The sequence below is a fragment of the Dipteris shenzhenensis genome, chromosome 12 (genome assembly GCF_047967505.1).
Source record: "Dipteris shenzhenensis isolate YYH24624 ecotype China chromosome 12, Dip_SZ_1.0, whole genome shotgun sequence".
Taxonomy (NCBI): Eukaryota; Viridiplantae; Streptophyta; class Polypodiopsida; order Gleicheniales; family Dipteridaceae; genus Dipteris; species Dipteris shenzhenensis.
Window position 1 is genome coordinate 9,402,458 of NC_141607.1, and position 14,841 is coordinate 9,417,298.

The 14,841-nt window shown below is 47.8% G+C and overlaps 1 protein-coding gene across 3 annotated transcripts in view; it reads left to right on the plus strand.

Moving 5' to 3' along the window:
• Nucleotides 1-941: 941 nt before the first annotated feature.
• LOC147895781 (putative protease Do-like 14) overlaps nt 942-14,841 on the plus strand; it is a 143,091-nt gene continuing 129,191 nt past the window's right edge. For 2 of the 3 annotated variants that reach the window (XM_087382558.1, XM_087382559.1), the window contains exon 1: nt 961-1,263. In XM_087382558.1, coding sequence (XP_087238684.1) covers nt 1,213-1,263 — 51 coding nt within the window. In that variant the 5' untranslated portion in view covers nt 961-1,212. Of the gene's footprint in view, nt 1,264-14,841 lie in introns of all 3 variants that reach the window. The other variant, XM_087382557.1, reaches the window with a different exon arrangement.

Genomic DNA, 14,841 nt, shown 5'->3' on the forward strand with positions numbered 1-14,841 from the left:
TTTAAGAGGGATTGTAAGCCTTCTAAAACCAAATACAATCCCTCTTAGTTTGCACTAGATACAACACAAAATCAAAATAAAATGAGCTTCAAGCACATTGAGATGGGATTCAAAGTTGGCATGTGGAAGCTTGCATTTCATAGAAAACAAGCTGCAGAAAACAAGCTGCACAAGCACTAGGATGGATTTAAAGACAGTGCGACGAAACTCGTTTTCCTAGGTGAGAGGGGCAAAGGTATCTCCTTGTAAGCTACAAATGGAGGGTTGAGACATTGTGAATGAACTACTCCATTGTGACGTAAGTGGTTAAATTGTGGCTATGGACATCATTGTGCACCCTGACAGTTGCTAAGCTCTCATTTCTTATCATGATCTCCTTGCAAACCAATGCAAAAAGAGATATTAGAGGTAACTAAATCCATAGGGATATGAAAGTGCAAAAAACTACTATAATTGGCCAATTTTAACAAAAACGAATTTGCTACCATTGCAATGGTTATTTGTTAGGGGGGTCAATTTTTGAATACACCACCACCATCTAAGTGAACATGATACCCTCACATGATAAGAATACGTTTGATAAAAATTTCAACAAAAATGGAGAAGACGATAACTTAAGCCTCAATTTTTTGAGTCTTCCAATAGTTAAAACTTGTAGTTTGATTAGTTTGATCTTACTAAGGATCTTTGGGGTGGTGACAGTAAGATATAGTCAATGTGAATTTTCCCTTAATTAGTGATCAATTTCCTTGTTAACACTCCCTAGAGAGTGAAGGATATAATTGTAAAATTTTTAATAAAATTAATTAAGATGTGTGTTTCAAATTGCCATCTCTTAGCATTGCCCTGCAAGCAATGCTCTCCTTACACTTTTGTTAAAAAGTGTCCCTCTAGTTATTTTAGGCCACCTCTTACACTCTCTCTCTCTCTCTCTCCTCCCCCCTTCCCAAACCTCCTTCCCCCCCTTCTCTCTCTCTTCCCAAATCAACTCGTCCCTCTAAGGGAAGTGCTCAGTGAGTTATAGTGGGAAGAGCTAAAGTGGTGTGCGCTCTCTCTCTCTCTCTCTCTCATCAAATTTACCATGATTTATCACTAATCACTAAAAACGTAAACCAATCAGGTTTTGTCACCTTGTTGTCCGTACCATACCATAGCACCACCATCTTTGCTCGTACGGAAGGGCGAGAGTCAGTAGTTATCCTGTTGCTCGGGATGGTAGCCCTTTGGTTTTCAGTTTCCAGACGTCCTCTCCGACAATTTCAGGTATGCTCGTTGCTACTTGTATGATTGAAGATTTAAATCTCTGTGATGGTAATAATTAATTCCCCGTGTGACATCGGGAAGCTGATTTTGAATGATGGCAACAAAAACGTGGTACTATGAGCAAACTGTCACCGATCAGGATCGTAACAAGGTGGACAACACGAGTTACGCACCATCTACCTGGTTTGTACATATGAAGTGAAAATGTTACCAATCATCCTAAGTAGTTGGACGGTCCACCTTTACCAGTCAATCTGTCGTGAAGGCACTCGCGTGTGCAAACAGCGAAAAAACGTGAGGCTGGCTATTGGCATAATTATAATGAAAGAGCAAAAGCTCAGAGTAATCGAATATAAAGCGCTTGATTCCTTTAAAAAGAATTTCATAGACGATACGCTTGCATGGGCTGACAGAGTGAGCGTGGAATCATAAAAGACTGATTGAACTAGTCATGGTTTTCACATGCGTATAAATGCCTGTGAGTGAGAATGTGACGATTCAATACTGGGTGCAACTGGCCCTCTTAGCGTATTTCTGTCATCTGATATATTAGGTAGGGGTTACTGCTGCTTCTAGAACGGAGTGAAGGCTGGGATATCCTGAAGATCGTGGGCAAATTGCTCCTCTCTCTCTTACCTCTGCTGAAGCTGCCAGGGTTGAAGGGTCCCTTGATGACGAGCCTTGAAGGTTTTGGAAGGGCTGCTGAAGCTGAAGAGATGAGGGAGTGGGAGGGTTTTTATAGGCTGCTCCAACTCCTGGACTGAACCTCAAAGACCTAAGGACCTTATACTCACAAAGTTCCACAAGGATCGGACATCATTTTCATGACGGCACATGCAAATATTCTCAATTTCGAGCAGTGCTCAAGTGCCAAAAAATTATGCGTCAGGATGCTTATACCATAGGTATAGGTGACCAATGGTGAGGAAACTTTGCAAAGACCGTTGAATGAGTAAGGCCTTCAGACTTGCAAAGTCTCATAAGGTTCGGTCATTATTTAAATGGTAACGAGTAGATAGGATACCAAGCAAATCCTTTTGGGAGGAGACTAGTCCTAAACCATTGCATTTGCTGGTGCCCCTCACTTTGGACTTGAAAATTCATAAAACAATGCACGTCTTTCCTATGAGGAGAAGCCAATAACCAAAATTTGGAAAAATGGTCTTTTTGCACCAAGCCTAAGCGTAAAGGAGGGCTAGGTGTGGTAGATATTGAACATGCTGCTTATCTTGGATCATCAAGGCTAGACTAAATCCTGAACAGTGTGGACGCATCTCTTGATGATGATTTTTTAAACTCTCAGACCAATAAGAGCTTTGCAGCGGAAAAATTACCTCTGCTCTCATCTCACCGTGGACCTTGCAGAACCAAGGGTAGTCCCTTACGGAGATTCCTCTGGACTGCCTTTGAAGAAATACAAAGTCAAATAATTTTCCCAGGTAAAGGGGCTGCTATGAGTAATGATACCATCTGGGTTTCTGCTATCTGCAAGGCCAACACCGTAAATGACACTGAGCCCCTCAATGCTTGTCTTGTTTAAAAAGGTCTACAATGGGGGCGTAAGTTATGGATTAGAGATGAATGCAGATGGAAAATATTGCCTGAGATAAGGAGAGTTTAGGTTTTCCAATCAAGGTCAACCTCTACTGATGAGCAGGACGGAGCTTTGGATGGGGGTTTGCAGTGGCAAGGGGGCACTGATTCCAAAGGACAGGGACATTTATGAGAAGATGTCCACCTTTCTTTTGGCTGATTTTCCGTGTAGGTCCAACTCTAGATGGGAAAAGATTGGAAAGAATGATGGTAAAGGCAAATGATGTCAGGGTCACAAAGAGGATGTTTTCCATTTGTTTATGGCTTTATCACATGCTAGAAGAATTTGGAAAATAACAGGGAGAGCCCATTAACTAGAAAGCTATTTTTTTTTTCAAAAAGATTACTTCATTAAGTATGAATGAAAACCGCAAGAGCAAGCTCAAATGCGGGAAGGAAAAAAACCTAGCTCAAAACGAGCTAACAAAAATCCAAGGTGGAGGCTGAAATTGCCACCTCAACCCTGAAGGAGACTCAGAGAAGAAAGGAGATCCTCTCCAAATTTTGAAAAAAGTACCTCTCCTGGCAGTAGTTGCTTTGGAGGATCCGTGCATGCTCTCCCAAATGGCCCTAGAAAGCTATTTTGATGGGGGATGCCTTCAAACTCCAACATGAAAATTGGAACTACATTAGAGCACATGCAATTTGGTTCATTTGAATAGCTAGAAAAAGATTTCATTTAATAATGTGATAACAATACTGAATAAAACTTCATGAAACTTCATGATAGGAAAAACAAGGATACAAGGTGCCGATAGCACTGCCCTTTTTTGAGACTCAAAGATTGAAACAAGATGAATTTCATTCATGTGGCCTGCCTAGAGAGAGAAGAAGAAGAGAGAGAAAGGGGGAGAAAAAGATGGGATGCAAATAGCAAGTGCATCTTAGCCCAATCATAAAATCCAAATGCTAATTTCGATCATCTTGTTTGCCAAGAGAGAGAAGAAGAAGGAGAGAGAGAGAGAGAGAGGGGGGGGGGAGGGGGAGAAAAAGATGGGATGCAAATAGCAAGTGCAACTTAGCCAAATCATAAAAATCCAAATGCTAATTTGGAAAACACCTCCAATTAGACCTCCCAGTGAGGGCAGGCCAAAAAGGATGGTTACATTGAAAGTTAGAGTCGATGATATTCAAAGATGAAAGATGTAGGATGAAAACAAAAGGCACGGGTGCGGAGCGCACTGCCCTTAAGAGTCCGTTAGAAGGAGTAAGGTGCATGGAGGGACGAAGAGCAAGGTAAACTGCTAGACTGTATGTTGGTAAACTCTGGGTTTATTGAGTTGATAATTTCATTGCTTTGTATTTCACAGATAAGAGGGCTCCTAGAACGAATTGGGATAGTTGCATGCAAGGAAGCAAGGAAGATTTGATAAAAGAGGTGGACTGTGACAAGCTATTTAGAAATGAATGTCCTCTAAGTAAATGCATCTGATATGTTACTATTCATGTCTTCATATGAGAGAGTGGGACCATAGATGAGGAAGGGCGAACTTGCAGATCCTTGGACTAAATGGGAACAGAAAAGGGTCTCCAAGGAGGGATATCTATATCCCACCAAAGGAATGAGAAGGGGAGAGCACAAGAATGGGAGACTATGGATCATCAAGAAAGATCCAAGCGGGGACATCTTGTACAAGTTGTGCAGAGGAGAAGCAGTCAAGGAGGAGATTTGATGGGGTGAGCTGGGAGCCATGAGCTTGCCAAACGTCCCTTGGAGAGCTCTATGTACTTTTAGGAAACATACTTATCTATCCTCTAACTGTCCTCTCTCTTTTTAAGAAGTGCTTTTACTTGCATTTTTTGAAGGACGAACACAAGTGTGGCAAGCATGTTGCACAAGCTCTTAGCAAATGTGGTTCAATGCCAACTATAACACTTCAGGAACCGTTAGGCTCACCATCACCTGATCTGCAATGGCTCTCCTAAGAGTGAATGACTTCAAAGTTCACTGTATACTCAAGCATTTACCGGTGATTGCAATAGTGATTGCAGTTGTACTCTTCACATGTGCATGTCTCAACAAGATTCAATTGAATTAATTTATTCCATGTCGCTTGTAGACTATATTAAGGAAGGGTTTGGTGTTCACCTTGCATAGTGTTCTTGAATGAATCTGGAACTAATTGATATTGGTTTGTATGAGATAGAGCTCAGTACTAATTATAAACTGTATGGAATTTCAGTCACAACGTTCCATATCACACCTGAAGATAAAAATAGTTTTGGGAGGGTATGGAGCTGCGTAACCTTAAAGAGATTTTCCACCTTGTTCGGATGCTAGGTTCTTGAGAGAGCTTCCATGGAAAATCCATCAATCCTTCATATGGATGTTTTCAGTAAATTTCAAGCCCTCTTTACCCTCAGGTTTCTCTTTTGAGGAGAGCCCTCAAGCTTGCTCTCATGCTAACTCATTTTACTTGTGTTCGAATTTTCATTGCTGGTCTTGTTAACATACACTTGAAACCGTATTTTACACCTGAAGAAATTCTCCTAATTCCATTATTTGCGGCTGAAACCCTAATGTCCTTCCTCTTAGGTTTCTCCTTTTGAAGGACAGCTTTCAAGCGTGCTTCTTCCCACGTAACCTATACTTCCTCTAAAGCATGTTCTTGAATGCGTACGAATGGGACTTTTGTTTCCAAAGAAAAAAAAACAACTCTGCAGTGAAGGGTACAATACAAAAACCCAAGGATATCCCATGTAACCTATACTTCCTCTAAAGCATGTTCTTGAATGCGTACGAGTGGGACTTTTGTTTCCAGAGAAAAAAAAACAACTCCCCAATGAAGGGTACAATACAAAAGTACAAGGATATCCCTTTGGCTGGCTGCTCTATAGGGTATTATCTCATACAAAGGGCTGAACAAATAGCCACTCTAGTGGTTTATAATGCCATATTATTCCACCATCTCTGAAAAGAAGGAAAGGGCCTGGCTTCCATCTACCAATAAAGCCTCCCTCCTATATCTATCGCGAGCCAAGTCTCCTTGGATTCTATCCTATTGGCCTTTAAAAGTATGCCAAATGCTGGCCAGACTCCAGTGTTTGATGTGGCTCCCTGCTCTATGTCTTGCTTGCACCTAGCTGTCCATATGTACCAGGCAATGATGCTCGCTATCAGCTCCCATCTATGACTTGTCCCGGTCTCTGTGAAGTCCTAACTATGGATGAAGGACTAGCTCCCTTGAATGTCTGCATAACCCACAAGCAGGTTCTCTATTTGTAACCTAGGCCACTGCTCCCTAGCACCACCATCTCATCCTAAATCCCAGCAAAGACCACCCTCAAAGATCTCCTCCAAGCTTCGTGTGCCAAGGGGTAATGCCAAATGTAGTGCCTTTGACATTGCGAGCATGTAATTGGAAAACGACCAAACCTAAGCCATGTACCCATTGAGAGGGCTCTCTGTCACGGGGGTGTGAAATTCTAAGTACTTTAATGTACTACAAGACCGTGACAACTTTGGTTTTAAAAGTCCAAGCGTGGGCTTAATAATGTGTAATTAAACGTGGCATGGTGCCTAGCACATAAGCGTAATTAATCCCTAGGCCCAAAGGCATTCCAAGGAATTAAAAGAGTGGTTGTTGGGAAATGATGACGTGGCATTTTTAATGGGCCCCCTAGAGGGCCTTGTACCTTCAGGCGAAAGGAGGATATTTGCAGAATTAGGCAAGATGATGGCACCTGGACCACATCCAAATCAGAATTGGAATCGCAATGCTCTAGTCATTTTCAGCATCTCTTTTCTCCTCAGCCTGACCACTTAATGCAAGTGAATGCAGCTAGGTCTCAATTTCTGATGCATGTTTAGCCCATAACGGGCTTGTGCACTGGAGCAGCCCTTTATGCTTAATGAACTGGATGATGCTCTGAATCACTTACGCAAAGGCAGCTCTCCTGGTTGGGATGGATTGACTGTAGAATTCTTCCGTGCATTTTGGGGTGATCTCAAGAACACTCTGCTTCTTATGATCAATCATGCTTGGGCAGAACAATCTCTTCCTCGTTCTTGGAAACATGGCCTTGTCAAATTGATCCCCTGATTTTATTTTGGAGCTTTGAAAAGCTTCGTGAATGCCATTTGGAAACCACTCAAAGAGAGTGCAGCTGGGGTGCAGTGTGATTGCATTTGGACAGCCAATGGAATTGCACTTGGAAAAGAGAATGCCTTTGGATTGAGCCTATGGGTTAAGTGCACTTATGTGATGGTGTTCTATGCTTGAAAGCCTTGCGAAGGCTCAGTGCATTGGGGCTGCGTGCTCAGTTGCAGGAAAGGTCTCCCAGATGCAACTTGAAATCATTTCATTGTGAAATATAAAGAAATACCGAAAGGGGCGCCACGGTGTTTGGGGCCAATCGGGTGCACTTGTCTATGTTTGTTGAGCAGGGGCATTCTAGCCTCCATCCCTTTTTCAGTGGTTTTGTTTGTGAACAAATGGGTAAATGCCAAATGGTGATCATGCAATGGTTAATGGTTGTGATATATGCTTTGTGAGCTGTAAATAAGTGCTGAAGTGATTAAAGGTTTAGTTTCACTTCCCTCTGAGTGATTAGAGGCCGGTTTCATTGGTTCCATTGCCGAGATACCACTCTCTTTCCCAAGAGGTGGGCCTCGGTAGTTTGGTGGAAGGATATCTTTGCTGCACTTTTTGACAGCTGAATATTACAGCCATAAACATGGTGAGTACCCATGAGCAAGAGAGCTCCACAACTCCTCAAGGGAGAAGGCAGGAAAGCCTTAGTGATCCAGCTAGTGTACAGCTGAAGGGAGCACAACAAATGCCTTTTGAGCTGGCCACACATGAAGCTACAACTCAGCTCAACGGTGATACTAGTTCTAGGAGTGAGGTAGATGATGCTACCCTGTTGAGGGCACAGCTTGCAAGTGATAATGTCACAAGTGAAGGAACTCTTGGAAAAGTTATTAATACAGTCAAGTAATTCTCCTTACTGTTAGCTCCTAGCCTGCGCTAGTCTTCCACGACTGGTTCATGGTTGGTCTTCTTGACGAACTCGTTCACTCACACCCAGGAGAAGCAACAACCACTTGATAGTCAACTGCGTCAAGTGCAGGAATTCCTGAGGAGACAACAACACCTCCAGGCCTCCACCCAACACCCTAAAGGCAAGACAACCATTCAAGACCCCATTGATGTGGAAGGGTTTCATGGTGACGATAGTGTAAATATTGGTCTCCACCCCATAGCAACAAGCATTCCCCCCACCCCCTCTGCTCCCCAGACTGCAACCAATACTCCAATACAATGCCAAGATCCCGCTTCATTTATCATAGGCTCTTCCTCTTCTCCATGGCCCGAGCTCATAGAAGCCCTAGAATTTTGTAGTGCACCTATGTACAGGGTAGGGGCTGATGTGCAGATGAGAAACAAGAAGATTTCTTTAACTCATAGAGGCAAAAATCATGTAAAGTTGAAAGGGGAGTCCATCCCTGTAGTTTCAGCTTCTTGTATTTCCAATGGAATAAAGCGTCATATTTCAGCGTACTTGATTTTTGTCAAAGGGGACAGCCAACCAGTTCAGGAAGGCTCTACTCTTTCTGCTTTAGATAGAGAAAGGGCTGCTTTTATTTCAGATTTTCAGGATTGTTTCTCAGATGCACTTCCTCAAGAATTACCTCCCAAGAGGCCCGAGGATTCCAGGAAGCTCACCGCCCTCTATCGTGTCAGCACTCCTAGTACGAAGAACCAGTACCGTCACACACTAAAATTCAAGGAGTTTTGGCACAAAGTGATGTTGGATGACCACCTGGCTGATGAGTGGTTATTAATAAAACAACTACGCTACGACGACGGAACCATGGCTACTCGTCAATGCTACCCAATGCTCGAGGTGAGCCAAGCTCTCGCGTCACCACTCGCCATCCATTCACCTCTCCTTCGCTCTGCAGGTGGCTGATTGTGGTTAGGGCAAACTTGTTAAATTAACTGTAGTTAGTTAACCTTGGTTTGGTTGACCTTGGTTAGTGGACATTGGTTAGTTGAACCAGTATCCAGTTAGCCTAACCCTGGTCCAGTTAGTCTAACCTAATTAGACCAGTTTGGTTAGTATAACAAGACCAGGGTCAATCCAACTACTGGTTAGAGCTCAGTTACAGACTAACCAGACCAGAGCCAGTTAGTCTGGTTAGTGTAACCAGTCGGTTACTCTTCCAGTTACTGCCCAAAAAAAAAAGAAAAAAAGAAAAAAAGGGGGAAAGAAGAGACAGTTGAAGAGTCAGCTTTTACCTTCAGATTCCACCCATCTGCCAGTCTTTTACTGGCGGAAAATCAGCATAGCAAAAGGGCAAGGCAGCTTCTGCTTCACACCTCCAACAGTGTTTGTTTCTCGGGAGAATTGAACCTTGACAGTGACCGTTGGTCTGGCAAGAAGGGCTCACATGGTAGCACCTTCGACCCCCACTGTGGTTAAGATTATGCTCTCTCCGGAAGACAAGCAGTAGGTCAAGTGTGAAGTAGAGGCTTTGCAGGACAGGAACCTGGTGGGTTGCATTGTTGGGCTCACCCCGTCAAGGAAACAGGTCAGGGATTTTCTTTAGGTGAGCTTAGCCCTAGGGGCTGACCACCTCAGGAGGTCACGATCTATGGGAGAGTCTTCCTCATGCAGTTGAACTCCCCCGACACCACGGCCTTCATTGTCGAGCAGAGCCCTATCCTACTAGGCCCTCATGTTGTCTACCTCCTTCCTTGGTACCATGGCTTCGACATGGATTTGACTCATCACGTGCCACGATTCCCAGTGACGCTCCACTTCTCGGGGCTTCTGAAGGAGTATAGATCTATTCTTCCTTCCATAGGGAATTGTTTTGGCACAATTTTAGCATCTCCGCTACAGACAACGGCTTCAGTAGTGGCAGATGACGGGGTCCCCCGCCTCCGGGTTATTGCAAAGCATCCATAGTCCCTTCCAGAGGAGATCCTCTTGGAGACCTTAGATGGAGGTGAGTTCAGACAGTGTGTGGAGATCTCTAGCTTTCTCGGGCAGTGTCTTCGGTGTAGACAGATGGGTCACCTGGCACGGGACTGTTTGGTGGGCAGGGCTCCTCATCAGAGACAGGATCATAGGGAGGCTCATCGCCGTCCGTCGGCCAGGCCCCAGCAGCAAGCGAGGCAGCAGCAGACTTAGACACCTTGGGTCGAGCCCTCCCAAGGGACTTGGACCAAGGTGGAGAAAAAGAAGCCCTCGAAATTAGCTAAAAAAACAAAAGAAGGAGAGTCAGACTTAAAGAGTGCAAGAAGGCGCATACTTCTTCTTCCCAGGACACAAGGAAGGGGAAGGGGAAGGTGCCAGCGGAGTCCCCGGACTGGACACGGATGGAGGAGGAGGAGACCTTTTTCGATCTCCCCTCGGACCTGCAGGCGATAGCAGAGCAGAGTACCCAGGTTCCCGTTCAGTGGGAGTCTGGAGTCCCAGCAGAGTCGGCTCCGGAGGTCCCTCGCCCCCTCCTCCCGAGGTTGCCCCTTGCTGCCCCCCCGATCCCGCACCCCCCCCCCCCAAGCTGCTGTTACTCTCACCTCCCCCCCCGGCCTCTCCTTCTCGGCCCCCTCGGTCCCCTTACAGCAGCCTCCTTTCCCCCCGCCCACCTCCCGCCCTTCCTCGTCTCGACCTATGGGCAAGGGGGTGCCTGAGCACTCTTCGATGCGGCCTAGCCCCGGCTTTGCCTCCTCACAGTTACGGTCATTGGGGCCCTTTTCTTAGCTTCTAGGTCCTAAGCCCTGCTCTGGTCATCCTCTATCCAGAGAGTTTTGGAGGCTAGGAGCATGGAACTACCTAGAGATTCCGGACGGATACCCGCTTGCTCTAGAGGTGTCAGTCCTAATTTTACAGCCCCGAAAAGGAGGTTCCATAGGAGTGTATGGCTCTCGCACTTGTCCCTTCTGGGGGTTTCATTTCTCAGCTAGTGGGGAGGAGCAGTGGACCCCCACGCTGTTTGATCTGATGATGGGGCAGCAGATGTTCAGCATGATGGAGGATTGGCTAGGCCCGCAGGGGAGGGAACTGTGGGTCTCCCATGGGGAGACCGCCACTTTTCAGTTGGGTTTTTCTGCAGATAGACAGGACTTGGGAGCAGCTATTTGTGTGCTTCGCCTAGGTCTTGAGGTTGAGCTTAAGCAGGCATCATATTGGATGCTACAGCAGTGTGCGGATTGGCTTGGAGTCGAGGCCTCCTTCTTGATGCAATGGGCCATTAAGGTAGGCATCGAGCCAGTTATGCCACTAGTTCGGCGCCGAGTGGATTTGGACTACTCCCCCTCCAAACCGTCGGCGAAGTCACAGAAGCCAGAGGTTGTAGTGCAGGCTCCTTCGCACAAGAGAGCCTTGTTTTCCACCCCTCCCGCCTCCCCATGAGTTGGACCATGGTGAGTTGGAACGTGCACGGACTTCACGATTGGGCACGTCAGCAACCCCACCACTTGTTACTTCGTCAGGAGTTACAGAGAGCAGTGGTTGGTAGGGCAGTGGATTTCCTTTTGGTTTAAGAACATACGTTTTTTGCCTTGGACATTAGACGTAGATGCCACCTCCTTCTTGGGAGAGGCCTGGAGATCTGGTCTGCCGCAGTGGGAAGGAGTGGAGGGGTCAGCATTTCAATCTCACAGGCGGTTGCATTAGAGGTGTATGACCAGGGGGAGCTCATTACAGACAGAGCAGTCTGGATGGGATTACGGACGGGAGATTCTAGGATCGAATCTTGAACGTGTATACCCCAGCTTGTAGATAGCAGCGTCCGGCCTTCTGGAGGCGCTTGATCGATTGTCTCCCTGATGTAGACTCGTGGATTGTTAGAGGGGACTTCAACAATCTTGAGTTTGGAGAAGACAAACAAGGGGGTGCTTCTTTCTTCGAGATGCCCATGGCAGAGAAGAGTACTTGGGAGCAGTTTATCTTTTCGGTCTGCGGTAGGGACCCCTGGAGGGAGGCTGAGTTCTCTAGGGCCTCTGGCAGTTTTAGCTTCTCCTTTGGCCAGCGCCGGCATGATGGATTGCTTGAGAGGTTGGATAGGTTCTACGTTGGTGATTGGGCCATGCATAGAGGTGGTTCCACGGGCATTCTTGTAGGGACTACCCTCTCAGACCACTTGCCAATTGTGCTTCATTTGGAGCAGCCCCGTTGAGGGTTCCCACAGAGGGGGGTTCACATCCCAGATGCGCTAGGAGGTGCAGCAGGTCATTTCGGAGATTTGGCAGCAGCCAGAGGATACTCCGGAGGGTGGCTGGGCATCCTAGACAGTTGAGGCGATTCAGAGGAGCAGTGAGGAGCTCCGCACCCAGGCTCTCCGCTGTCGTTTTTACTTCAAGAGAGAGAGAGAGAGCTTTGAGGCGTGACTTAGCCTCCATTGAGCGTCTGAGGGAGCAAGACATGGAGTCCCAGTGGCTTGCTGACAGATATGAGTGTGCATGTTTGGCGCTTCAAGACACGGAGTTGAGGAGAGCTGAGTATTCTTACCATTCCGCTCGTGCTCGTTGGGTACAGCAGGGGGATAGGATGAGCCGCCAGTTCTTTCAGGCCACGGGGCCTAGGTCCGCAGGTGCCCAGTTGCAGAGACTGAGAGACGCTAGCGGCAAGGTGGTTTCGGACCCTCATGAGATTATGGAGTTGGCTTTGGATTTCTATCGACACCTTTTTCAGGCGGAGGAGGAGCCCCCCCAGGTGTGAGAGGCCCGCGAGGAGGTATGGGAGCATGTCCCAGCTGTAGTCTCTCAGGGCGTGAGCAACCAGTTGGATTCTCCCTTCACAGATGACGAGCTTTGGGGAAGCTCTCAGGGCACTTCCAACTCATAAGTGCCCAGGGGAGGATGGACTATCCCCGGTCTTCTTCAGGAGCTTTTTGCCCATTGTGCACACCTCCCTTCGGCTGGCCTTTCAGGAGATCTTTGACTCAGGAGCACTCCCACCATCCCTGAGCAGAGGCTGGATTTGTTTGATCCCGAAGGGAGGGGACCGCTCGGACATTCGACAGTGGAGACCGATCACTCTGCTAGACACCGCATACAAGATCTTAGCCAAGGTCTTGAGTTTGTGGCTACGACCCCATCTAGTCGACATCATCCGCGACACGCAGACAGGTTTTGTCCAGGAGCGTAGCATCCTCGACAACATCTTCACCTTTTGGGAGGCGCTGGATTGGGCCAGGGAGGAGGTGCAGCCCCTTGTGATCCTGCTGCTGGATTTTGAGAAGGCCTATGATCGGGTAGAGTGGTCCTTCTTGGAGGGCACGATGCAGAGATTAGGCTTCTCAGACATGTGGATCAGAGGGGTCTCCGCCTTGTATGCCGGGAGTTCCAGTCAGATGTTGATTGGTGGGTTCATCGGGGAGGCCTTCTGGCTCACCCGCTCCGTGAGACAGGGCTGCCCACTGGCTCCCTTCCTCTTTCTCTTTGTCGCGGAGGCGTTGGGCTATTTTGTGAGGTCACAGACTGTTGGCCTTAGAGGGATGAGGCTACCGATTAGAGAGGAGGAGGAGCTTCTGGACTCGGAGTTCGCAGATGATACGGCCTTGTATGTGGAGGGTTCGGAGGAGAGCCTGGATGCGGTTAGGGGGCTCTTGAGGTTTATTGCACTGCCTCAGGGGCAAGGATCAACTGGGGCAAATGAGTCGGTTTTCTTTCAGTGATTCAGGAGTCCCAGGAGATTCTTCGGTGGGCCACATTGGTAGGCTTCAGGTGAATCTCGAGTGGCCAGTCGGTGAGGTACTTGGGATGCTATGTGGGCATTGACATCTCCGCAGAGCAGCAGATAGCCCCGGTTCTCGAGAGCGTGAGGTGGAGCTCAGCCAAACTCTCTCTGGCAGGTTAGGCCTTGGTGGCTAACCAGGTCCTGTTGGCCACAGCTTGGTACATAGCCTCTTGTTGGTGTTTTCACAGGGGTTGCATGGGACAGTTGAGACGCTTGGTCCATAACTTCCTTTGGGCAAGATCAGGTGGCACTCACAACACCAGAGCTAAAGTTGCGTGGCAGACAGTGATACTACCACAGGCACAGGGAGGCTTGGGTATTATAGATCCAGAGATGCAGAGCAGAGCCCTGTTGGGCAAGTTGATAGTCACGGGTCTCACTCCAGGCATGAAGCCCTGGAAACTTCTCTTACAGTGCGGTCTCTTGAGGAACACCCCCCGCACAGGTGGTCAGTGGTAGCCGTTCCAGAGGTGGATCTTTTCGGAGGCCCCTTGCATGGGGAAGGACTCACCCTTGATGAGGAGTCTCTTCAGGGGAAGCGGATCTTAGGAGGTCTCATCCGAGTCAGCCCCCGGTATGCGGAGGAGTTTGCACGCCAGTCGCTTATCAGGATGTTTGATGCTAGGGCAGTGCCTACACATTGGTTGGGCACAGTGGGACAGCGGCCCGGCTCGCTCCTTGCAGACATGGTCTAGACTCCCAGCAGAGGCAGAGGCACGATTGGAGGTTCTTTCTCATCTGAGAGGGGCGGGCCAAAGGATGGTGGAGATAGAGGCAGCTATTCCGGACTCTTGGAGGGAGGGACTGCAGGTTTTCATTCCGGCACACTGGCTAGGACAGTTCTCTAGGACGGGTGTATCTCTGAGGATTTAGCTGTGCACGCAGTCGCCAACCTCCACGAGCACGCAGTTCTATGATGTGAGACCGGGCGGACTATTGCAGCCCTGGATCACATGTGAGATGGACGGGGTGTTCGGCCAGGTGGGTTGGCAGAGGGTCAGAGTAGTGGGACGTTTGGGCAAGGAGTGGTCGATCGACCCTTCTTGCATCACAGACCTAGAGGCCCCCGGCTGGAGACTATGATTATGGGAGGGTCCCCTCTCAAAACGAGATACAGTGGGACCCCAGAGAGTGGTTATGGCCGGTCAGCAGGGCCGGTCAGCAGAGCAGGTCTCTCAGAGAGAGTGGAGGAGGTGCTCGTACACCATGCGGATAGGACGTCGCCTCCAGATGGATGGACCCCTTCGCGGGGGAGACATTGGATTGAACAGTAGGTGCCCGAGGAGGTTA